Source organism: Malus domestica, chromosome 12 (assembly GCF_042453785.1).
Source record: "Malus domestica chromosome 12, GDT2T_hap1".
Taxonomy (NCBI): Eukaryota; Viridiplantae; Streptophyta; class Magnoliopsida; order Rosales; family Rosaceae; genus Malus; species Malus domestica.
In genome coordinates this window covers 29179133-29202427 of record NC_091672.1, presented here as the reverse complement: position 1 = coordinate 29202427, position 23295 = coordinate 29179133, and the positions used below count along the sequence as shown (strand labels likewise).

Below are 23295 nucleotides of genomic sequence, written 5' to 3'. Positions count from 1 at the left end.
TTATCTAATAGTGAATAAACTTATGGGTTTAGATTATTCTTATTTACCAAAACATAAGGAATAATCTAAGGGAATTGTTATTAACATTTAAAAAATCTAATTCTACATTCCTCGCAAGTGTAATTTTTTTTCTAAATATAGAAAGTTTGGAGTGCAAGATAAGATTTTTGGAGTGACAATAATAATTCTTTAATCTAAACTCATAAGTTTATTCACCATTAGATAAATATGAAGGTTCATAAAGACGTCTTCACAGGGGGGGCTCAAATTAGGTGAGCAATCTTGGGACTGCACACGTTTTGTTGCTTCCTTTTCTTATAATTAAAGTATTTTCCCAACATGAAAAAAAAAAAATGAAACGATCAACTCTACATTAATAGTTAAGCCAAAAAAGTGAACTTCATTGGTAAATACCAAAACGTAGGCGAGTGAAATTCCTTTTCTTAACTTTTGTATTATTCTTTATAAATAAATAAAATAAGAACTTATGTTTTGACAAAAAATAAAATCTTTTATATAAATTAACTAAATTACAGAAATGAAATGAGGCTTTGAACTTTAGACAAGGGGAAGTACCATATTGCCAACTCGACTAAGCTGCAAAGTACAAAAAATATTAAGATTTAATTCACCTTCTTTTAAAAGCACAAAATATTGCTACTTAGTACTATGGTATAAGAGTATTTTTCTTCACTTATAAGTGAGATGCCTTATATTCGATTCGTCAAAGGTGTATTTGAACCACACTATTATGACCGCCCATTGTGAGGCTTAGTCAATTCATATTGTTTATTAAAAGAAAAATTAAAAAAATATTAATTTCTTCATTCTTAATATGAAAATTATTTTATGACTTAAAAAAGTATTTTTAAAAATGGGTTTGACTCCTAAAATGAGTTCTTCCTCAAAATATTTTGTGGTCGATTTAGAGAATAATAGAGCAGTTCATATAATAATTCATTATGTAAAAATATTTCTACAAAAAAAATTAATGAAAAAATCGTTTAGTCAATCAATTTTAGCAAATAAATAGACGGTTCATGATTCTTTTATGAAATTCATTCAGAAGTTTTTATATAATTCAATAATTGAACGATCTCATAATTTATTAATTTTTTGCACATATGATCTTTATGTAATTATTTACAATATAAACAATTCTGATTATAAGTACGAAGTCTCGTAAATCGATCACGTAGGAAATTCAAAACTTCTATTCACATTGAGAAGCTAAGTTAATTTTATTATGTTTGTCTAAGATTTTTATTGATTTTCCATTAAAAAAAAAGACTTTTCTTTCATTATTTGGAAATACTTGAAGTAAATTCCATATAAAATGGTAGCTTAATCGAACTCCCATTCTCTTAATATAAAATATTGACGCAATAAAAAAAAATTCCATAAAGTGAAGCTTCGGGAAATCCGCGTTCGAGAAAATTTCCGGATAAGGCTGGATAACGTACAAAGCACCCAGTTTGCATTCCTCTTATATATATATGCAAGAAACACGATCTCACTGCCTATATATACATATATGCGCATCGCAAAGAATCAAATACCATAATCCTTGGGGTTTAACGAAGCTTAATCACGCAAAATCTCCTAATTGGCAGACTGATTTTGCGATTAACAGTCGCAGTTTGCTTCTGGGTTCTCGAATTTCAGAGAGACGAAGAAAGAGGAGAGAGTACGGATAAAGGTTTGGGATTTTTGATTGAAGTGGATGGGAGGATGCTTTTCGGACGTGAGGGGAGGCAAGGACGCCGTGGGCGGGGCCCTGCCAAGGCCCACCGAACCGAACGCCAAGAACGACGGCGCTCACAACGATGCCATTGAATTCTTTTACAGGGCGCATGGTGCTTACCCGCTTTTTACGCAACTCGAGGTACAACTCCGGCACTGCTTCTGCAGGGTGATCGATTTGCCTTCAAATCCCTACTCCTCGAACCTTTGAATTTTCTAATTTCTCTGTTTTTCTGGAATTTCTATTTGATTCTTTTCTTGGAATTTCTTATTTAATTTACATATATATTGAGTTTTGCGAAATATACATATATATTAGTTATTAGTTATTTTGGCTATAAATATAACCTTACTAGATCTTATTTTATTTTATTCATACATTGAGTGGATATATTTTGAGTTTTGCAAATATTATTTTGTAGTTGTATTTTGAAAATATTATTTGTCTCAAATTTTGTTTTTTTTTCTTTTTATTGCAAATGTTTTTTATTTACTGAGTTTTTTAGCATTACGAAAATGTTGCTCATTTATGATCGAAATATCACAAATTCGAGTCGTGGAAACTTGTTTTGTTGTTGTAGAGTTTCTGCTGTTAGGTTGCAGAGAAAATTGAAAAGTTCAGATCATTTTACTATTATATTGTTGAAGTCTTGAAGATGAAGTTTCATTCAAGGGAGTTTTAACGAAAAGTTCACAGTACTGTTCACTTTAACGAAAAATCATATTTTTACACTAACAAGTCAAACGTGATACTATTCACTTTATCCTTTATTTTGTCCTTATCATTAAAACTTAGGGTGCGTTTGTTGCACCGGACTATCTCGGACTGGACTAGCTTCAAAGACTAAACTAGACTAGCTTAGACTAGATTAAGCTGGACTAATTTAATGAAGCGTTTGGTGTAGTACCGGATTAAGAAGCAGGATAATAAAAATAGTACTGTTTACACCACCAAGTTTGAAAAAACAAGTTTTTACTTGGGATATTGATAGATCTCCATAACATTTCTGGGTTCCACGCCACCAAGTTTAAAACAAACAAATTTCAGATTAATCAGATAACCATAAAGATTGAATCTTTACTAAACTGTAAAATTGAGAAGTAAAAATCTGGGTCATATTATTTTGTTGACAATAAAATCATACAACCTTAGATATAATCATACAACAAACAAAGAGGGAAACAAATTAAAAACCTTAATCAAATAGAAAAACAGAATGAACTCGCATAAAACACAACAACTCCAGAAGTGTAATCAGCTGGCAGCTTAATGGAAGCACTGAAAATCCCATGCTGATAGAGGTCCTGAGAAACAAATCCAGACCCTGCAAATATACATAGCCACCAAAAACCAAACAAAGACAACAACTTCAAGATTAAAAGACCCATAATATGCCGCCAATTCAAAAACCCAGAAACCAAAAAATCAAAACCCTTTCACATGATTCTCAAGATAGAAACCCAAAAGGGAAATGATTACAAACCCGTTCGTTCATCTAGTGAGAGATGGACGGATTTCCCATCTCTCAGGATCATCAAATTGTCAAGAAAAATTGAAAATAAATGGGTAGCAATCAATTAAAAAACACACCCAATCACAGAACACAATCGCACCCAATTTTTGTGATAAAAATTCAAAAATTTCAGAGATTTGGAACCCAAAACAACAAAATCGATAAAAAAAAAATCAATAATAATTTCAGATCTGCAAAACCAAATCGGAGAGGAGCAGGATGAGGACGAGGATGAGAGAGCAGGACGACGATGAGAGAGCAAGACTAGGATGAGGGAGCGGGACCAGCAAGACGAAGACGAGAAGCAGGACGAGCGAACTCTTTCGAAGACGGTCTTAGCAATCCCGTCATTTTTTAGGATGCTCGCTAAGAACTCTTAGCGAAGGAGATAGTCGGAGCGAGTCCGATTGAATCCCACTTAACTTAATCCCATTGCCTAACAAACATGGGACTGGACTAATAATTAATCCAGTCCAGTCCAATGAAAGTTTGTGAGCCCAAACAAACACACCCTTAAAGTTTTCAAGCTATTTTCATTAGTTTTCCTTTCATTCATAGTTCATTGCAAGGTGGCGTGTTACCCATGTATCCACAATACCCACTAAAATGCCAAGCGTCACAATACCCACTCATCCAAATGTTGGTGAGACTCTTGTGTTAGGCGATCTAACCACGTCCGTCTATTAACGAACAGATAACACGTTATTGACTTTCAACATATCATCCAAACGTATTATGTGAATATGTTTGTTAGTGAAATTATTAAAGTGGAAAGTAAACAGTTATACGCTTGTTAGTGCAAACATCTTATTGAGTGATTGGACAAGGCATGAAATCTGACAGTCTGAAATAAGATTTCCCCCAATTTAAGGACCCAAGTCATATTTGGTTTACAATGTGTTCCAAATGTTTGACCAAAATACTATGTCAACTTTATGTGTATCATGTTTATTTGCATGGATGTTTCACAAGTGATTGGTGTGTTACGTGAGGTTGCATGTTTCACAAGTGTTTATTAGCATGGATGGCCTAGAGAGGGTCTCACAAACAGGACATTAGCAAGATTCTCATTTTTATTTTGTTATGCCAATGTTGACTTGGGGACCATAAGACAAAACCATTTTTACAATGTGATAATTTGCTGGGTCCAAATTCCAAAAGCCTTGATTCTTTATTTCCTTTGGATTTTGTCTTTCATCTTTTGTCTTCCAAAACCAAGTGCAGTGGCATACGGAGAGTCATACAACCGACACCATTTAGTGAATTAGGCTTGGTTGTTGTTTTTGTTGTTTTGTGTTAATGTTTTTCAATTTTTTGCTACAGTTATCCTTTTCAGCATCCAAGCTGCTTGATCTTGATGTCACTTCAAAGGTATGCTATCCATGTCACCTTACTTGTGATAACATAGCAGTTAAAATACTGGTTAAGTTTTATCTAAGTAACAAAGTTATTGTAACAGTGTCATCTGACCGCTACGAGTTTACTATCGAGGCTAAAAAATTCTGTGGTTTTCTTTCAGAGTGATCCTATGGTGGTTGTATACCTCAAGAAGAATGATGGTAAGCTAGAGGAACTCGGGAGAACTGAAGTCATACTGAACAATTTAAATCCGGTATGGATACAGAAAGTTTCAGTAGCTTATCAGTTCGAGATGGTGCAGAATTTGATGTAAGTTTCTCATATTTTCTGTAGAACCTATCTCTCTGAAGATATCTTTGTAGTTTACCAGACGTTTGCTTATTTTCTTTTCTTGTGTTCTCCTCCAAGATTCCGTGTCTACGATGTTGATACACAATACCACAATGTACCTGTAAAGGTATGACGAGACTTCTTTGAATTTTTAGCGTTTCTTTTAGAACGAAAAACCTAATACAATTCATGTGTTAACCTTCTTATTTTGTTGCCTTGCAGACTCTGAATTTGAGGGATCAAGAGTTTCTTGGAGAAGGCAGTTGTGTTCTTTCAGAGGTAATTCTCTTGAAATCTATTCAGCTCATATATTTTCATTGAGCTGGTGTGATATGTATATAGACTCATTTAATTAATACTTCGAGTTATGTGTTTCTATTCTGCTCACCGTTGATGCAGCTAAGGAAAGATATCGATATAGCTTGTAGTGGTTTCCTTTATTTAATCAAATGCAAAACTGTTGCCCAAAATGTATTGAAATCAGTACCTAAGATTTCATAGTTTTCTAGTAAATGAAGTCAAACCTAATTTATATTTTGCTGTGTACTCTCTTTTCTGACGGCAGATTGTGACTAAACAAAATCGAAGTTTAACATTGACTCTGAACGGCAAAAACGGGCTTGGAGGTTTGAGAAACTTTGGAACACTCACCGTGCATGCCGAGGAAACTATTGCTTCTACGAGTGCTGTAGAGATTAAATTCCGCTGTGCCCACTTGGACAACAAAGATCTCTTTTCTAAAAGCGTACGCATTTCAAAGAAGCTTCGTGCGATATTTTTACTTGTATATACAAATTTCTTATATTGTATGATTCTTAGGTTTCTTTCCCGATTCTTCACTTCAGGATCCTTTCTTAAGAATATCAAGAACTGTTGAGACTGGGGGTTCTATTCCAATTTGCAAGACTGAGGTGGTGGATAACAATTTAAACCCGACCTGGAAACCATTATGCCTGAGTATGCAACAGTTCGGAAGCAAGGTAAGCTTGTGAATTATTGCTTGGTTACCTGTTAAATTAGAGTATATAAATTTTGGTAATTGAGAAATACGATAGAGAGATCATATAACTTTCTTCAATTTGATTCAGGACACCCCACTGGTTTTTGAGTGTTTTGATTTCAACAGCAATGGCAACCACATTCTTATTGGGTAATTATTGATTGGTTCCAAGTCTTTATTTTGTTACTTCTTGCATGATATCATTGTTTTGTAATTAACCTCTCTATTCGTTTTACTCAGGAAACTCCAAAAATCAGTAGCAGACCTTGAAAAACTATTCAAAGAAAAAAGTGGGGTGAACTTTTTTATTCCATCTTCTCGTGCGGGTCATGAAAAGGTATTTATTCAATCTTGCAGTCCAATTCCTTAGTATTTCATGTCAATTTGAATTTACTCACGTTTGCTTTGTAATATGCTAACGTAGGTTTTGAAGGGTCAGCTATTTGTGGATCAATTTTGTGAGAAAGAACAATTCAGCTTTGTTGACTATATATCTAGTGGATTTGAGCTTAACTTCATGGTTGCAGTTGATTTTACGGGTAAGCAATGTCGGATAGTCTAGTAATTTAATTCAGTCTTCACTCTGCAAAAGTTCATGGGTTTGATATACTTTCTTGTTTCGAATATTAAATTTTGTCCAGGTTCAAATGGAGATCCTAGAAAGCCCGAGTCTTTGCACTATATTGATCCTTATGGCCGGCTGAATTCTTACCAGCAGGTAAGCATGTGCTTCAATAGGGATAGTTCTATCTTATCCACCATATTCTTTTTGCAGACGTGTATTGAATTCGTACATAATTAAGGTCATTTGTTCTCGAGGGTTAGTTGTTATGGGTACTTTTCTGTTCGATAGTTAGTGAAAGCATATTGATTGATTAGATGTTTTCCTTTGCAGGTTATAACAGAAGTAGGACAAGTCATTCAGTTCTATGATGCTGATAAGAGTTTTCCTGCTTGGGGCTTTGGAGGAAGGACGGCTAATGGAACTGTATCACACTGCTTCAACTTGAATGGAAATGCAAGTGAATCTGAGGTAAAGGAGTAGTTTAACCCTTTGCAATGCTCTTTTACCCTTTGTTTGCAATCTCATTCAATACACCTGAACTATATTTTGTTTTACCATCTCAGTAAATTCAATCGTGTCATTTATTTAACAGGTTGTCGGAGTTGAAGGCATAATGGCTGCTTATGCCAATGCTCTACGCAATGTTGCTCTGTCAGGACCGACGTTGTTTGGCCAAGTGGTTAACAGGGCTGCTGAAATTGCCGCCAGGTCCCTCTCGTCCAACAACAACAAGTACTACGTCTTGCTCATTATAACAGTAAGAGCACGATGAATTCAAATTGAATTTTTAACTCCTGGGTTCTTTGTTTTACAAAAAATGATAATATGAATGCCATCTTGTTTTCTAGGATGGAATCCTCACTGACCTTCAAGAAACAAAAGATGCTTTGGTGAGGGCATCTAATCTTCCTCTATCAATCCTCATCGTTGGAGTTGGTAACGCGGATTTCAAACAAATGGAGGTAATACTTGTGCTTATTCAGGATTTTCATATACTGGTTTTTGATTTCTGCATATCATGAAGTTTCGTCTGAATCTTTTGTATTTGGCAGATCCTTGACGCTGACAACGGGCAACGATTAGAAAGTTCTACAGGTCGCATAGCTACGCGTGACATTGTCCAGTTCGTTCCAATGAGAGATGTGCAGAGTAAGTATCCATGACCTCCATTTCTCCTTCTAAACATCCATTGTACCTTTAGGTGCACGTCAACATCGTGTGATGCGAAGTTACTAGAACTGAGTTCAGACTTTCTTTCATCCTGTACTAATTTGGCAATCTGTGGGGTTTGTAACTTGTAAGCAGGTGGGCAGATTTCTGTTGTTCAAGGTCTTCTGGAAGAGCTGCCCGGACAGTTTTTGAGTTACATGCGTTCCATGGACATCAAGCCGCTCACCTTCAATGCAGCTGCCCAAGCATCACCTGCCTTAGAAATTCTATGACAAGTCTTCCGGGACAAAACATGTTTTGTTAGTTAAGGATGGTTTTGGAATCCATTGGGAAAAATAGAGAGAGGCCACATTAACGATGGCAAATCTTTGTACCCATGTAAAGGGACATCACAAATACTATGTAGTATCGAGCATTCATGCTAATGCAATGTGAAATGTGGATATGAATGCTCGATACTACAACAATGCATTTGATATTACAAAGCATTTCATTGGTTGATAAACGTGAAATTCAAGAATCTATCAGAAAACTATAAAATCTCTAAATTTTGATCTTTCTTGCAGTCCAAGCATTTGCCTCAATGATTTTTGGCATGATTAAAAGTTTTCATGACAACTAACAATGCTTATGACTACGGTTGACAAGAAAATGAAAGTACTCATGTATTATAAAAGTGTTTTTTGTAAAAGCGTGCATGAAATGCTTCTTCAGAAATTATTTCCAAGTGATTTGTTTGTAAGTTGCGAATGAGTCCTAAAATTTTTTTGAATTTTAATATAATGCTTGCGCAAAAGTACTTCTGAAAAAAAATTCTAACTGAGTCCTTAGTGAAAATTGAGCAAAGATTGTGCGTCATATCATTCTCATTGATTTGGTTTAGAAAATTAGTAATTCATGAAACATATTCTTAAAATTTAGGAAATTATTTTAATTTTATTTCTTCATTATTGTGGTCTTATTTATTTATTTTTTTGGTGTGGAGGATTGTCGTTGAAGTTGGAGTTAGGTATAGACCGCTCATCTGCTTTTGATTATCCTTTGTGCTGTGCTCACCTAAAGCTTCATTTTCAAGACTTGTGAGCAATGGTAGATTGATGAAATATATTGGGAGGGGTTCAATAAGAATAGCGAGCAATTTTTTTTTTTAGGCGGAATGGCAAGCAAATTAGTATTTTATCGAGTCTTAGTAGGCCTTAGGTCATTTGTTAATTCGTATTGCACACATGTCAACATTTTTCGCACAAGCATGTCTACTAACGTCAATAGTTTTTTAGCGAACTTGCCGACATATGCCAATATATGACGAGTGAGCCTATCGACAGATGCCTATAGCAACACATACAAAGGCATAAAGCTAGCAACTATCATGCATGGGAACCATAAAGGCAATTCAAAAAGCGGTTGGAAGACAGTTTTCAAGAGCATCTCATATTTTCAAAGGCAGTACCCATCTCTTGCATGGAGGATTTCTGAGTTTTTGGAGCTCAAGTGACCCACCTTGTCCCAAAGTGAATTCGTCCCTACTTGAGAGAACTTCTTTCGTATGAACTTTCAGATTTATCTAATAGTGAATAAACTTATGAGTTTAGATTATTCCTATTTACCAAAATATAAGGAATAATCTAAACCCATAAGTTTATTCACCATTAGATAAATCTGAAGGTTCATACAAAAGACGTCATCACAGGGCCTCCAATTAGGTGAGCAATCCTAGTACTTAGGTGAGCAGTCTTGGTACTTCACATGTTTTGTTGCTTCCTTTTCTTATAATTAAAGCATTTTCCCAACATGAAAAAAAGAAACGATCAACTCTACATCTACATATAAAGCCAATGAAAAAGATGAATAGTGATTTTGGTGTCACCAAATTTCAACAAAAAAAAAAAATTGGTACTGCTGAAGGTTGACAGCATTGTTTTTGACAGAACAGTACGTTAGCTTTTGCCTTGGCAAGTTTAGGTTATGAATTGTAGCTCACTCTGTTTGATAAAGGGGAATGATTTCCGTGCACATTTTTTTCAATTTTGCAGACCATTACAGAGAGAGAAAATGAGTTTACGGAAACCACTTCTCATTGATAAATGCTGTGTCTACTTGTTGTAGGGTGCGTAATGCGTTCATATGAGGAAGTGGGCTTTTTGGATACAAAAGTTTTAGTGGTGGACTTGATATCTCAAGAAAAGTCACGTACAAATAATGATCTCGATTTTGGTAAATGTTGTTACATTTACAGAGATTTATTTAATTTTTATGTATAATTCAATTATTTAGTAATTATTGAACGGATGAAATTAATTATTGAACGGCTGGATTAGAATGAAAATTTGAAAGTAACCTCTTATATTTGGCCACGTGTTGAGTACATTGTAAGTAACCATCGTGGTGGGTCCCACACTCTCCTAGCTAGGTGAGCGTGACGTCAACGCCATGTATTTAGATCAAGACTCATAAGCGACTAGTGAGCCTTGGACCCAAAAACGAGTAGACTTGTGTGTTTTGGGTTGGATTTGAGACCTAGTTATGTCAATTTAACATAGATGAAAATACTCTACAATTCCCTTCCTACAATTCGCTGTGTGAATAAACATGACGAACAAGGACGGCATAGGAAACATGCTCACAAGACATGAGACCAACTTCATAACACTGAGTAATTTTAATTGTAGTATTTTGTACTAATGATACAACTCTCATGTAAAAAAAAGTTTACGCATAAAATTTATGCTTACGCGTAAAATTTATATCATTGACAATAAACGTTCATTTTCCGCGAGGTTGTCGTTTGATGACTTCACCACGTGTAAGGTGCATGGGAGTCGTGCATGCAAATGCAGTCACAATTTCGTTCACCATGGAAAATACTAATCAATTCCGATGTTTGTTGGAATATCAACAACTTCAAAACTTACCCTCAATGTTTCCAGTCTTTCCAGCACATTCCTGCATCGTAATCCTCTCTCTCTCTCTATGTATATATATAGAAGAGAATCTTTTTAAAGCATTTTCGATACAAATTTACTAGTTGGTGGGTTGTTGGAACTTGGACCGGTATCGTAAATTGCAATCAAAAAGTGAAATTGGTCTCCGCCTAGTCAGTCAATCGTCAAACCACAACCTTTTCCACATACATGTATGTGAAGAATGTTCATTATTTCATATTATAATACATTTTCCAAGCAATTAACCATAAATATTTAAAATAATAATGCAGCTAATTAAGCTAATGTAGTATATTACAAAGAAGAGGATCCTTTCACTTTATGAGGATTCTAAGGGCTGGTTTGGTATTGATGTGCTTTAAAAAAAAGTTGATATGAGAATAAGCAGTTGTGCTGTGAGAATAAGCGGCTGTGAAATATCAACAGAGTGTTTGGTAAATTTTTTTGTAAAAGTGCTTTTGGAAAAAAAAAGCAATTTGATAGTGGGTCTTTTCATTAAAAGAGCACTGTAGCTCCATGTGCTTTGAAAAAAGCCAGTTTTCCAAAGCTGCAAATAGCAGCTTTAGCTTTTTCCTTTAATTTCAGCTTATTCTCACAGCAGCTTCCAAAATAAGCCATTTTTTTTCAGTTTACCAAACACCTAAAACCCTCACAGATTTTTTTCATGGGTGCTTTTTGTTTAAGCACCTCACTCCCAAACCACCCATAAGGATCCCTACATTCTAGCTGGTCATCGTATATCGTGTAGTCAGTTTTTGTCATGTATTTTTTGTGTTTAATTTTAAATAAAAAAAAGGTTAAATAATTTATAACATCACGATACACAATGAATGGTTAAAATGTGAAGATCCCTCGATCTCCACAATTTGGATCCGAATAGAATCCAAATCCTATTTATACATGAAGTGATATTTTGTGTGATCTATATTTCACATTGTATTTAAACAATCTAAACTTGTACACACATGCAGAGGCGGATGCACATTAGAACCAAGTGATCTCAGGACCATTTGAAGTCTAGGAAATATACATGCGAACGTCTTCCAACAACCCTCCGTATTTGGCACGTGTCTTTTTGTGCCCACCAAATATTTGATGTAATGTTTGCTATTCATGTCTCAACAAGTTGCCCTGACATCACTTGACAAATTCTCTCGATATCACTTATCAAATTGTTTCGGCATATGTCGATATGTGTTGACATCTACGCAACATAGTTAGCTGACGACAACAAACCCATTAGTATTCCATGAAGTACCTCAGTAAATAAACTAAATTTTTTTTGCATGTTTCTCGCTTTGTTTCTGTCTAAAAACTTAAACGTTTAACATTGAAATTTCCTAAAGTCTAAATCTTGAATCTGTCACTGCACGTATGTACGTGTGATTGAGATTTTAAAAATGTTGCAATGAGATGGTCAGCAGCAAGCATATTTACCCAATAAATTGTTGATAAATTTATCTAAAGTTGATACCTGATCGTGATATACCATTTGATTTCATGCATGCTTTCGTGATAATATTGACGTCATTCTGGTGACGCCAACTAAACCGTTGTAAGAAGTCTTATCTAAATAATTTGCTATGGACTAAGCTTTATCCATAAACATATTGAAGTCAACTTCTATGAAAAAGAAAAAAGAAGGACATATTGGAGTCGAGTCATTAGGTTTATCCACAAGTATTTGTTTCCCAATATTTTATATTGCATTATTGGCACACTCCATAAGCCACAGTAGTATGAATGGGACAGGAACTCCTCGACCTCTTTGAAGAAGAAAGGGAAGAGATTGGCTACTCTTACCCCGACAGGAGTATTGCAAGGGAAGGTAGAAATTTTCCAAGTCAACTTTGAAGAAGAAAGAGAGAGATTAGCTACTCTTACTACCAGCGTTAGAGAATATCTACAATTTTAAGTCGAAAAGATTTACGCATAACATCTAACTGTCAGCTGCTACATATATATATTTACGTATGAACTTACAGATCTTGCACCAATGAGAACTATTGGATGAGAGAATCGAACTTGGATTAGGGTTAATCACATGCACGCCCTTACCAAATGGACCAACCCTTGTAAGCAATTTCAACAATTCAATTTGATTTGGTTCGATTCCATTCAATCCTCAAACTAGTAAACCAATCTATTTGATGGATGTTTTTATTTTGTAATTTCTCTTCATAAACAAATTGAGAAAATATTGTGCTTCATATCATTCTCACTAATTTGGTTTAGAAAATTAGTAATTCATGAAACATTTTCTTAAAATTTAGGAAATTATTTTAATTGTATTTCTTCATTATTGTGGTCTTATTTATTTTTTTGGGTGTGGAGGATTGTTGTTGAATTTGGAGTTAGGTATAGACCGTTCATCTGCTTGATTATCCCTTGTGCTTGCTCACCTAAAGCTTCATTTTCAAGACTTGTGAGCAATGGTAGATCGATGAAATATATTGGGAGGAGTTCAATAAGACTAGCGAGCAAAATTTCTTTTAGGCGGAATGGCAAGCAAATTAGCATTTTATCGAGCCTTGATAGGTTTGAGATCATTTGTCGATTCGTATTGCACACATGTCAACATCTTTCGCGCAAGCATGTCTACTGATGTCAGTAGTTTTTGAGCAAGTTTGTCGATAGATGCCAATATATGCCGAGTGAGCCCATCGACAGATGGCTATAGCAACACATACAAATGCATAAGGCTAGCAACTATCATGCCTAGGAACCATAAAGGCAATTCAAAAAGCAGTTGGAGGATAGCTTTCACGAGCATCTCAGATTTTCAAAGGCAATATCCAACTCTTGCATGGAGGATTTTTGAGTTTGTGGAGGTCAAGTGACCCACCTTGCCCCAAAGTGAATTCACCCCTACTTGTGAGGACCTCTTTCGTATGAACTTTCAGATTTATCTAATAGTGAATAAACTTATGGGTTTAGATTATTCTTATTTACCAAAACATAAGGAATAATCTAAGGGAATTGTTATTAACACTCCAAAAATCTCATTCTACACTCCTCACAAGTGTAATTTTTTTACTTAATATAGAAAGTTTGGAGTGCAAAATGAAATTTTTGGAGTGACAATAATAATTCTTTAATCTAAACTCAGAAGTTTATCCACCATTAGATAAATATGAAGGTTCATACGAAAGACGGCTTCACAGGGGGGCTCAAATTAGGTGAGCAGTCTTGGGACTTCACACGTTTTGTTGCTTCCTTTTCTTATAATTAAAGTATTTTCCCAACATGAAAAAAAAATTGAAACGATCAACTCTACATTAATAGTTAAGCCAAAAAAGTGAACTTCATTGGTAAATACCAAAACGTAGGCGAGTGAAATTCCTTTTCTTAACTTTTGTATTATTCTTTATAAATAAATAAAATAAGAACTTTTGTTTTGACAAAAAATAAAATCTTTTATATAAATTAACTAAATTACAGAAATGAAATGAGGATTTGAACTTGAGAGAAAGGGAAGTACCATATTGCCAACTCGACTAAGCTGCAAAGTACAAAAAATATTAAGATTTAATTCACCTTCTTTTAAAAGCACAAAATATTGCTACTTAGTACTATGGTATAAGAGTATTTTTCTTCACTTGTAAGTGAGATGTCTTATATTCGATTCGTCAAAGATGTATTTGAACCACACTATTATGGCCGCCCATTATGAGGCTTAGTCCATTCATATTGTTTATTAAGAGAAAAATTAAAAAAATATTAATTCTTCATTCTTAATATGAAAACTATTCTATGACTTAAAAAAGTATTTTTAAAAATGGGTTTGACTCCTAAAATGAGTTCTTCCTCAAAATATTTTGTGGTCGATTTAGAGAATAATAGAGCAGTTCATATAATAATTCATTATGTAAAAATATTTCTACAAAAAAAATTAATGAAAAAATCGTTTAGTCAATCAATTTTAGCAAATAAATAGACGGTTCATGATTCTTTTATGAAATTCATTCAGAAATTTTTATATAATTCAATAATTGAATGATCTCATAATTTATTAATTTTTTGCACATATGATCTTTACGTAATTATTTACAATATAAACAATTCTGATTATAAGTACGAAGTCTCGTAAATCGATCACGTAGGAAATTCAAAACTTCTATTCACATTGAGAAGCTAGGTTAATTTTATTATATTTGTCTAAGATTTTTATTGATTTTCCATTAAAAAAAAGACTTTTCTTTCATTATTTGGAAATACTTGAAGTAAATTCCATAAAATGGTAGCTTAATTGAGCTCCCATTCTCTTAATATAAAATATTGACACAGTAAAAAAAAATTCCATAAAGTGAAGCTTCGAGAAATCCGCGTTCGAGAAAATTTCCGGATAAGGCTGGATAACGTATAAAGCACCCAGTTTGCATTCCTCTTATATATATATGCAAGAAACACGATCTCACTGCCTATATATACATATATGCGCATCGCAAAGAATCAAATACCATAATCCTTGGGGTTTAACGAAGCTTAATCACGCAAAATCTCCTAACTGGCAGACTGATTTTGCGATTAACAGTCGCAATTTGCTTCTGGGTTCTCGAATTTCAGAGAGACGAAGAAAGAGGAGAGAGAGAGTACGGATAAAGGTTTGGGATTTTTGATTGAAGTGGATGGGAGGATGCTTTTCGGACGTGAGGGGAGGCAAGGACGCCGTGGGCGGGGCCCTGCCAAGGCCCACCGAACCGAACGCCAAGAACGACGGCGCTCACAACGATGCCATTGAATTCTTTTACAGGGCGCATGGTGCTTACCCGCTTTTTACGCAACTCGAGGTACAACTCCGGCACTGCTTCTGCAGGGTGATCGATTTGCCTTCAAATCCCTACTCCTCGAACCTTTGAATTTTCTAATTTCTTTGTTTTTCTGGAATTTCTATTTGATTCTTTTCTTGGAATTTCTTATTTAATTTACATATATATTGAGTTTTGCGAAATATACATATATATTAGTTATTAGTTATTTTGGCTATAAATATAACCTTACAAGATCTTATTTTATTTTATTCATACATTGAGTGGATATATTTTGAGTTTTGCAAATATTATTTTGTAGTTGTATTTTGAAAATATTATTTGTCTCAAATTTTGTTTTTTTTTTCTTTTTATTGCAAATGTTTTTTATTTATTGAGTTTTTTAGCATTACGAAAATGTTGCTCATTTATGATCGAAATATCACAAATTCGAGTCGTGGAAACTTGTTTTGTTGTTGTAGAGTTTCTGCTGTTAGGTTGCAGAGAAAATTGAAAAGTTCAGACCATTTTACTATTATATTGTTGAAGTCTTGAAGATGAAGTTTCATTCGAGGTTTAACGAAAAGTTCACGGTACTGTTCACTTTAACGAAAAATCATATTTTTACACTAAAAAGTCAAACGTGATACTATTCACTTTATCCTTTATTTTGTCCTTATCATTAAAACTTAGGGTGCGTTTGTTGCACCGAACTATCTCGGACTGGACTAGCTTCAAAGACTAAGCTAGACTAGCTTAGACTAGATTAAGCTGGACTAATTTAGTGAAGCGTTTGGTGTAGTACCGGATTAAGAAGCAGGATAATAAAAATAGTACTGTTTACACCACCAAGTTTGAAAAACAAGTTTTTACTTGGGATATTGATAGATCTCCATAACATTTCTGGGTTCCACGCCACCAAGTTTAAAACAAACAAATTTCAGATTAATCAGATAACCATAAAGATTGAATCTTTACTAAACTGTAAAATTGAGAAGTAAAAATCTGGGTCATATTATTTTGTTGACAATAAAATCATACAACCTTAGATATAATCATACAACAAACAAAGAGGGAAACAAATTAAAAACCTTAATCAAATAGAAAAACAGAATGAACTCGCATAAAACACAACAACTCCAGAAGTGTAATTAGCTGGCAGCTTAATGGAAGCACTGAAAATCCCATGCTGATAGAGGTCCTGAGAAACAAATCCAGACCCTGCAAATATACATAGCCACCAAAAACCAAACAAAGACAACAACTTCAAGATTAAAAGACCCATAATATGCCGCCAATTCAAAAACCCAGAAACCAAAAAATCAAAACCCTTTCACATGATTCTCAAGATAGAAACCCAAAAGGGAAATGATTACAAACCCGTTCGTTCATCTAGTGAGAGATGGACGGATTTCCCATCTCTCAGGATCATCAAATTGTCAAGAAAAATTGAAAATAAATGGGTAGCAATCAATTAAAAAACACACCCAATCACAAAACACAATCGCACCCAATTTTTGTGATAAAAATTCAAAAATTTCAGAGATTTGGAACCCAAAACAACAAAATCGATAAAAAAAAAAACCAATAATAATTTTAGATCTGCAAAACCAAATCGGAGAGGAGCAGGATGAGGACGAGGATGAGAGAGCAGGACGAGGATGAGAGAGCAAGACTAGGATGAGGGAGCGGGACCGGCAAGACGAAGATGAGAAGCAGGACGAGCGAACTCTTTCGAAGACGGTCTTAGCAATCCCGTCATTTTTTAGGATGCTCGCTAAGAACTCTTAGCGAAGGAGATAGTCGGAGCGAGTCCGATTGAATCCCACTTAACTTAATCCCGTTGCCTAACAAACATGGGACTGGACTAATAATTAGTCAAGTCCAGTCCAATGAAAGTTTGTGAGCCCAAACAAACACACCCTTAAAGTTTTCAAGCTATTTTCATTAGTTTTCCTTTCATTCATAGTTCATTGCAAGGTGGCGTGTTACCCATGTATCCACAATACCCACTAAAATGCCAAGCGTCACAATACCCACTCATCCAAATGTTGGTGAGACTCTTGTGTTAGGCGATCTAACCACGTTCGTCTATTAACGAACAGATAACACGTTATTGACTTTCAACATATCATCCAAACGTATTATGTGAATATGTTTGTTAGTGAAATTATTAAAGTGGAAAGTAAACAGTTATACGCTTGTTAGTGCAAACATCTTATTGAGTGATTGGACAAGGCATGAAATCTGACCGTCTGAAATAAGATTTCCCCCAATTTAAGGACCCAAGTCATATTTGGTTTACAATGTGTTCCAAATGTTTGACCAAAATAGTATGTCAACTTTATGTGTATCATGTTTATTTGCATGGATGTTTCACAAGTGATTGGTGTGTTACGTGAGGTTGCATGTTTCACAAGTGTTTATTAGCATGGATGGCCTAGAGAGGGTCACAAACAGGACATTAGCAAGATTCTCATTTTTATTTTGTTATGCCAATGTTGACTTGGGGACCATAAGACAAAACCATTTTTACAATGTGATAATTTGCTGGGTCCAAATTCCAAAAGCCTTGATTCTTTATTTCCTTTGGATTTTGTCTTTCATCTTTTGTCTTCCAAAACCAAGTGCAGTGGCGTACGGAGAGTCATACAACCGACACCATTTAGTGAATTAGGCTTGGTTGTTGTTTTTGTTGTTTTGTGTTAATGTTTTTCAATTTTTTGCTACAGTTATCCTTTTCAGCATCCAAGCTGCTTGATCTTGATGTCACTTCAAAGGTATGCTATCCATGTCACCTTACTTGTGATAGCATAGCAGTTAAAATACTGGTTAAGTTTTATCTAAGTAACAAAGTTATTGTAACAGTGTCATCTGACCGCTACGAGTTTACTATCGAGGCTAAAAAATTCTGTGGTTTTCTTTCAGAGTGATCCTATGGTGGTTGTATACCTCAAGAAGAATGATGGTAAGCTAGAGGAACTCGGGAGAACTGAAGTCATACTGAACAATTTAAATCCGGTATGGATACAGAAAGTTTCAGTAGCTTATCAGTTCGAGATGGTGCAGAATTTGATGTAAGTTTCTCATATTTTCTGTAGAACCTATCTCTCTGAAGATATCTTTGTAGTTTACCAGACGTTTGCTTATTTTCTTTTCTTGTGTTCTCCTCCAAGATTCCGTGTCTACGATGTTGATACACAATACCACAATGTACCTGTAAAGGTATGACGAGACTTCTTTGAATTTTTAGCGTTTCTTTTAGAACGAAAAACCTAATACAATTCATGTGTTAACCTTCTTATTTTGTTGCCTTGCAGACTCTGAATTTGAGGGATCAAGAGTTTCTTGGAGAAGGCAGTTGTGTTCTTTCAGAGGTAATTCTCTTGAAATCTATTCAGCTCATATATTTTCATTGAGCTGGTGTGATATGTATATAGACTCATTTAATTAATACTTCGAGTTATGTGTTTCTATTCTGCTCACCGTTGATGCAGCTAAGGAAAGATATCGATATAGCTTGTAGTGGTTTCCTTTATTTAATCAAATGCAAAACTGTTGCCCAAAATGTATTGAAATCAGTACCTAAGATTTCATAGTTTTCTAGTAAATGAAGTCAAACCTAATTTATATTTTGCTGTGTACTCTCTTTTCTGACGGCAGATTGTGACTAAACAAAATCGAAGTTTAACATTGACTCTGAACGGCAAAAACGGGCTTGGAGGTTTGAGAAACTTTGGAACACTCACCGTGCATGCCGAGGAAACTATTGCTTCTACGAGTGCTGTAGAGATTAAATTCCGCTGTGCCCACTTGGACAACAAAGATCTCTTTTCTAAAAGCGTACGCATTTCAAAGAAGCTTCGTGCGATATTTTTACTTGTATATACAAATTTCTTATATTGTATGATTCTTAGGTTTCTTTCCCGATTCTTCACTTCAGGATCCTTTCTTAAGAATATCAAGAACTGTTGAGACTGGGGGTTCTATTCCAATTTGCAAGACTGAGGTGGTGGATAACAATTTAAACCCGACCTGGAAACCATTATGCCTGAGTATGCAACAGTTCGGAAGCAAGGTAAGCTTGTGAATTATTGCTTGGTTACCTGTTAAATTAGAGTATATAAATTTTGGTAATTGAGAAATACGATAGAGAGATCATATAACTTTCTTCAATTTGATTCAGGACACCCCACTGGTTTTTGAGTGTTTTGATTTCAACAGCAATGGCAACCACATTCTTATTGGGTAATTATTGATTGGTTCCAAGTCTTTATTTTGTTACTTCTTGCATGATATCATTGTTTTGTAATTAACCTCTCTATTCGTTTTACTCAGGAAACTCCAAAAATCAGTAGCAGACCTTGAAAAACTATTCAAAGAAAAAAGTGGGGTGAACTTTTTTATTCCATCTTCTCGTGCGGGTCATGAAAAGGTATTTATTCAATCTTGCAGTCCAATTCCTTAGTATTTCATGTCAATTTGAATTTACTCACGTTTGCTTTGTAATATGCTAACGTAGGTTTTGAAGGGTCAGCTATTTGTGGATCAATTTTGTGAGAAAGAACAATTCAGCTTTGTTGACTATATATCTAGTGGATTTGAGCTTAACTTCATGGTTGCAGTTGATTTTACGGGTAAGCAATGTCGGATAGTCTAGTAATTTAATTCAGTCTTCACTCTGCAAAAGTTCATGGGTTTGATATACTTTCTTGTTTCGAATATTAAATTTTGTCCAGGTTCAAATGGAGATCCTAGAAAGCCCGAGTCTTTGCACTATATTGATCCTTATGGCCGGCTGAATTCTTACCAGCAGGTAAGCATGTGCTTCAATAGGGATAGTTCTATCTTATCCACCATATTCTTTTTGCAGACGTGTATTGAATTCGTACATAATTAAGGTCATTTGTTCTCGAGGGTTAGTTGTTATGGGTACTTTTCTGTTCGATAGTTAGTGAAAGCATATTGATTGATTAGATGTTTTCCTTTGCAGGTTATAACAGAAGTAGGACAAGTCATTCAGTTCTATGATGCTGATAAGAGTTTTCCTGCTTGGGGCTTTGGAGGAAGGACGGCTAATGGAACTGTATCACACTGCTTCAACTTGAATGGAAATGCAAGTGAATCTGAGGTAAAGGAGTAGTTTAACCCTTTGCAATGCTCTTTTACCCTTTGTTTGCAATCTCATTCAATACACCTGAACTATATTTTGTTTTACCATCTCAGTAAATTCAATCGTGTCATTTATTTAACAGGTTGTCGGAGTTGAAGGCATAATGGCTGCTTATGCCAATGCTCTACGCAATGTTGCTCTGTCAGGACCGACGTTGTTTGGCCAAGTGGTTAACAGGGCTGCTGAAATTGCCGCCAGGTCCCTCTCGTCCAACAACAACAAGTACTACGTCTTGCTCATTATAACAGTAAGAGCACGATGAATTCAAATTGAATTTTTAACTCCTGGGTTCTTTGTTTTACAAAAAATGATAATATGAATGCCATCTTGTTTTCTAGGATGGAATCCTCACTGACCTTCAAGAAACAAAAGATGCTTTGGTGAGGGCATCTAATCTTCCTCTATCAATCCTCATCGTTGGAGTTGGTAACGCGGATTTCAAACAAATGGAGGTAATACTTGTGGTTATTCAGGATTTTCATATACTGGTTTTTTATTTCTGCATATCATGAAGTTTCGTCTGAATCTTTTGTATTTGGCAGATCCTTGACGCTGACAACGGGCAACGATTAGAAAGTTCTACAGGTCGCATAGCTACGCGTGACATTGTCCAGTTCGTTCCAATGAGAGATGTGCAGAGTAAGTATCCATGACCTCCATTTCTCCTTCTAAACATCCATTGTACCTTTAGGTGCACGTCAACATCGTGTGATGCGAAGTTACTAGAACTGAGTTCAGACTTTCTTTCATCCTGTACTAATTTGGCAATCTGTGGGGTTTGTAACTTGTAAGCAGGTGGGCAGATTTCTGTTGTTCAAGGTCTTCTGGAAGAGCTGCCCGGACAGTTTTTGAGTTACATGCGTTCCATGGACATCAAGCCGCTCACCTTCAATGCCGCTGCCCAAGCATCATCTGCCTGACCGTCAATGAATTTCTTCTTTCGTTTTGAGTCCCGCCATTACACCGGCCGGTCGAAAAATGGCCGTAGAAATTCTGTGACAAATATTAGCTAGTGATTAGTTAGTTGGGGTCCTTTATGAAATCTTCCGGGACAAAACATGTTTAGTTAGTTAAGGATGGTTTTGGAACATGAAGCAGTTAAAGTTCAAGCCGAAAAATGAGAGAGGCCACATTAACTATGGCAAATCTTTGTACCCTTGTAAGGGGACATCACGAATACTTTGTAGTATCGAGCATTCATGTTAATGCAGTGTGAAATGTAGATATAAATGCTCGATACTACAACAACGCATTTGATATTACAAAGCATTTCATTGATTGATAAACGTCAAATTCAATAATCTATCAGAGAATTATAAAATCTCTAAATTTTGATCTTTCTTGTAGTCCAAGCATCTGCCTCGATGATTTTTGGCATGATTAAAAGTGTTCATGACAACTAACAATGCTTATGACTGCGGTTGACAAGAAAATGAAAGTACTCATGTATTATAGAAGTGTTTTTTGAAAAAGCGCGTATGAGATGCTTCTTCAGAAATTATTTCCAAGTGCTTTGTTTGTAAGTTGCGAATGAGTCCTAAAAAAATTTTGAATTTTAATATAATGATTGTGCAAAAGTACTTCTTAAAAAAAAAATTTGACTGAGTCCTTAGTAAAAAATTTGATTAATTCAACTGCTTCACAAAAAAGTTGCTTTCAGACCAAAAAACGCAAATTTTCTTTAAAAAAACTTAACTAGGAGCGCTTTTGATTGTCGTAAAACATTTTTGCCTATCCAAAAGCAAATTTCAAATGGGATCCTGCTTGCCAAATGCCTATTTCAGCATGTGATAATTTGATTTCTTTTTCCTAACAGAAATTAACTGGACTCGGGAACAAAACAGTTGTTTATATTAGAGAAGCACTTTCGCTCGTAAGCGTTTTTGCTCGAAAGAAAAAAGAATGCGGAATGGAGGAGTTAAGAGGACGGCAAAACCTGTTGCGAATATCTTGTAAAACGAGGGAGAGAAAGTGGAGGATGAACAGTTTAGCAATTCCACCACCAACATTGATCTGCCGTTACAAAAGCGAAAGCAGGTCCAGCCGCCCGGAGCGGAGTACTTGGAGGAGGACCTACTGAAGGCGGCGTTGCCTTTCGGGATAGAAGACTGGGATCAGCTGGAACAAGTGCACAACAACTTCAAGGGGGACTTCTCTAATCTCCGACAAGCTTTCGAACAAGGCCGAAAGCTCCGTATCGACACTTTTGACAATAACAACAATGTCTACCTCTTCCGGAGTACGGAGAATGAATATGAACATGTTGTTATACCAACTCTGGTGGCGGTCGTGCCGCCTTCTCCGCCTTCCCTCAGAGATAGCAATCCGAACATCCCGAAAACGATTTTAAGGAAATCGTCCCGTTGAAGAAGATGAAGATGGGTTGGATCCCATACTGTCCCTCATCCAAACACGACATTCCTCGTACTCGAATATTCGTGCTGGGTTGCAGTTGCACTCAGAGAAGGGCTGCTTTGAACCGCATTGAGGAAGGCCGGTTTGAGCAGTTTCCGGACTGCATGCTGTACGTGTTTAACACGCTCGAATCCAATCCTGTAGACCAAACGAGGCTCGAGAGTGACGAGCAGCTGAAGCTGGAAGTGGAGGAAGCCAAAGTGCGCAGAGCGGTTTTCGAAAATATGAGGATTTACAAGTTTTAGTTTTACCCACGAAATAATTAGTTTGCTAATCACTAGTTAATTAGTTATAATTAGTAATTATGGTATGATGGTGGTGTATGTCTCGTTTGGA

At 35.5% G+C, this 23295-nt stretch overlaps 2 protein-coding genes across 4 annotated transcripts; both read left to right on the top strand.

Moving 5' to 3' along the window:
* Positions 1-1542: 1542 nt before the first annotated feature.
* Positions 1543-8237, top strand: LOC103423660 (protein BONZAI 3-like). 2 transcript variants are annotated; one of them, XM_070809609.1, is made up of 16 exons: positions 1543-1885; positions 4581-4628; positions 4777-4925; positions 5025-5073; positions 5169-5225; positions 5512-5691; positions 5792-5926; positions 6035-6096; positions 6187-6283; positions 6371-6485; positions 6588-6664; positions 6842-6979; positions 7104-7268; positions 7360-7473; positions 7564-7660; positions 7817-8237. In XM_070809609.1, exons 1-16 carry the CDS (start codon positions 1724-1726, stop codon positions 7951-7953), a joined length of 1782 nt encoding a protein of 593 aa, XP_070665710.1. In that variant the 5' UTR covers positions 1543-1723; the 3' UTR covers positions 7954-8237. The 2 variants fall into 2 exon arrangements, with proteins under 2 accessions (XP_070665710.1, XP_070665708.1); XM_070809607.1 differs by having other exon boundaries at positions 1579-1885; positions 7814-8237.
* Positions 8238-15016: 6779 nt separating this feature from the next.
* On the top strand, positions 15017-21881 carry LOC103414125 (protein BONZAI 3-like). Of its 2 annotated transcripts, none has more exons than XM_070809599.1 (16): positions 15017-15413; positions 18104-18151; positions 18300-18448; positions 18548-18596; positions 18692-18748; positions 19035-19214; positions 19315-19449; positions 19558-19619; positions 19710-19806; positions 19894-20008; positions 20111-20187; positions 20365-20502; positions 20627-20791; positions 20883-20996; positions 21087-21183; positions 21340-21881. In XM_070809599.1, the coding sequence occupies exons 1-16, from the start codon at positions 15252-15254 to the stop codon at positions 21462-21464; spliced, it is 1770 nt and encodes a 589-aa protein (XP_070665700.1). In that variant the 5' UTR covers positions 15017-15251; the 3' UTR covers positions 21465-21881. The 2 variants fall into 2 exon arrangements, with proteins under 2 accessions (XP_070665700.1, XP_070665699.1); XM_070809598.1 differs by having other exon boundaries at positions 15059-15413; positions 21337-21690.
* The last annotated feature ends 1414 nt before the right edge of the window (positions 21882-23295 follow it).

Excerpts from the sequence above, each read along its gene's own strand:
- LOC103423660 (XM_070809607.1), top strand. The coding sequence starts at position 1,724 with ATGGGAGGATGCTTTTCGGACGTGAGGGGAGGCAAGGACGCCGTGGGC. Across the intron at positions 1,886-4,580 it reads CGCTTTTTACGCAACTCGAG|TTATCCTTTTCAGCATCCAA; the intron begins GTACAACTCCGG and ends TTTTTGCTACAG. Across the intron at positions 6,097-6,186 it reads GGCAACCACATTCTTATTGG|GAAACTCCAAAAATCAGTAG; the intron begins GTAATTATTGAT and ends CGTTTTACTCAG.
- LOC103414125 (XM_070809598.1), top strand. The coding sequence starts at position 15,252 with ATGGGAGGATGCTTTTCGGACGTGAGGGGAGGCAAGGACGCCGTGGGC. Across the intron at positions 18,597-18,691 it reads ACCACAATGTACCTGTAAAG|ACTCTGAATTTGAGGGATCA; the intron begins GTATGACGAGAC and ends GTTGCCTTGCAG. Across the intron at positions 20,997-21,086 it reads CGGATTTCAAACAAATGGAG|ATCCTTGACGCTGACAACGG; the intron begins GTAATACTTGTG and ends TGTATTTGGCAG.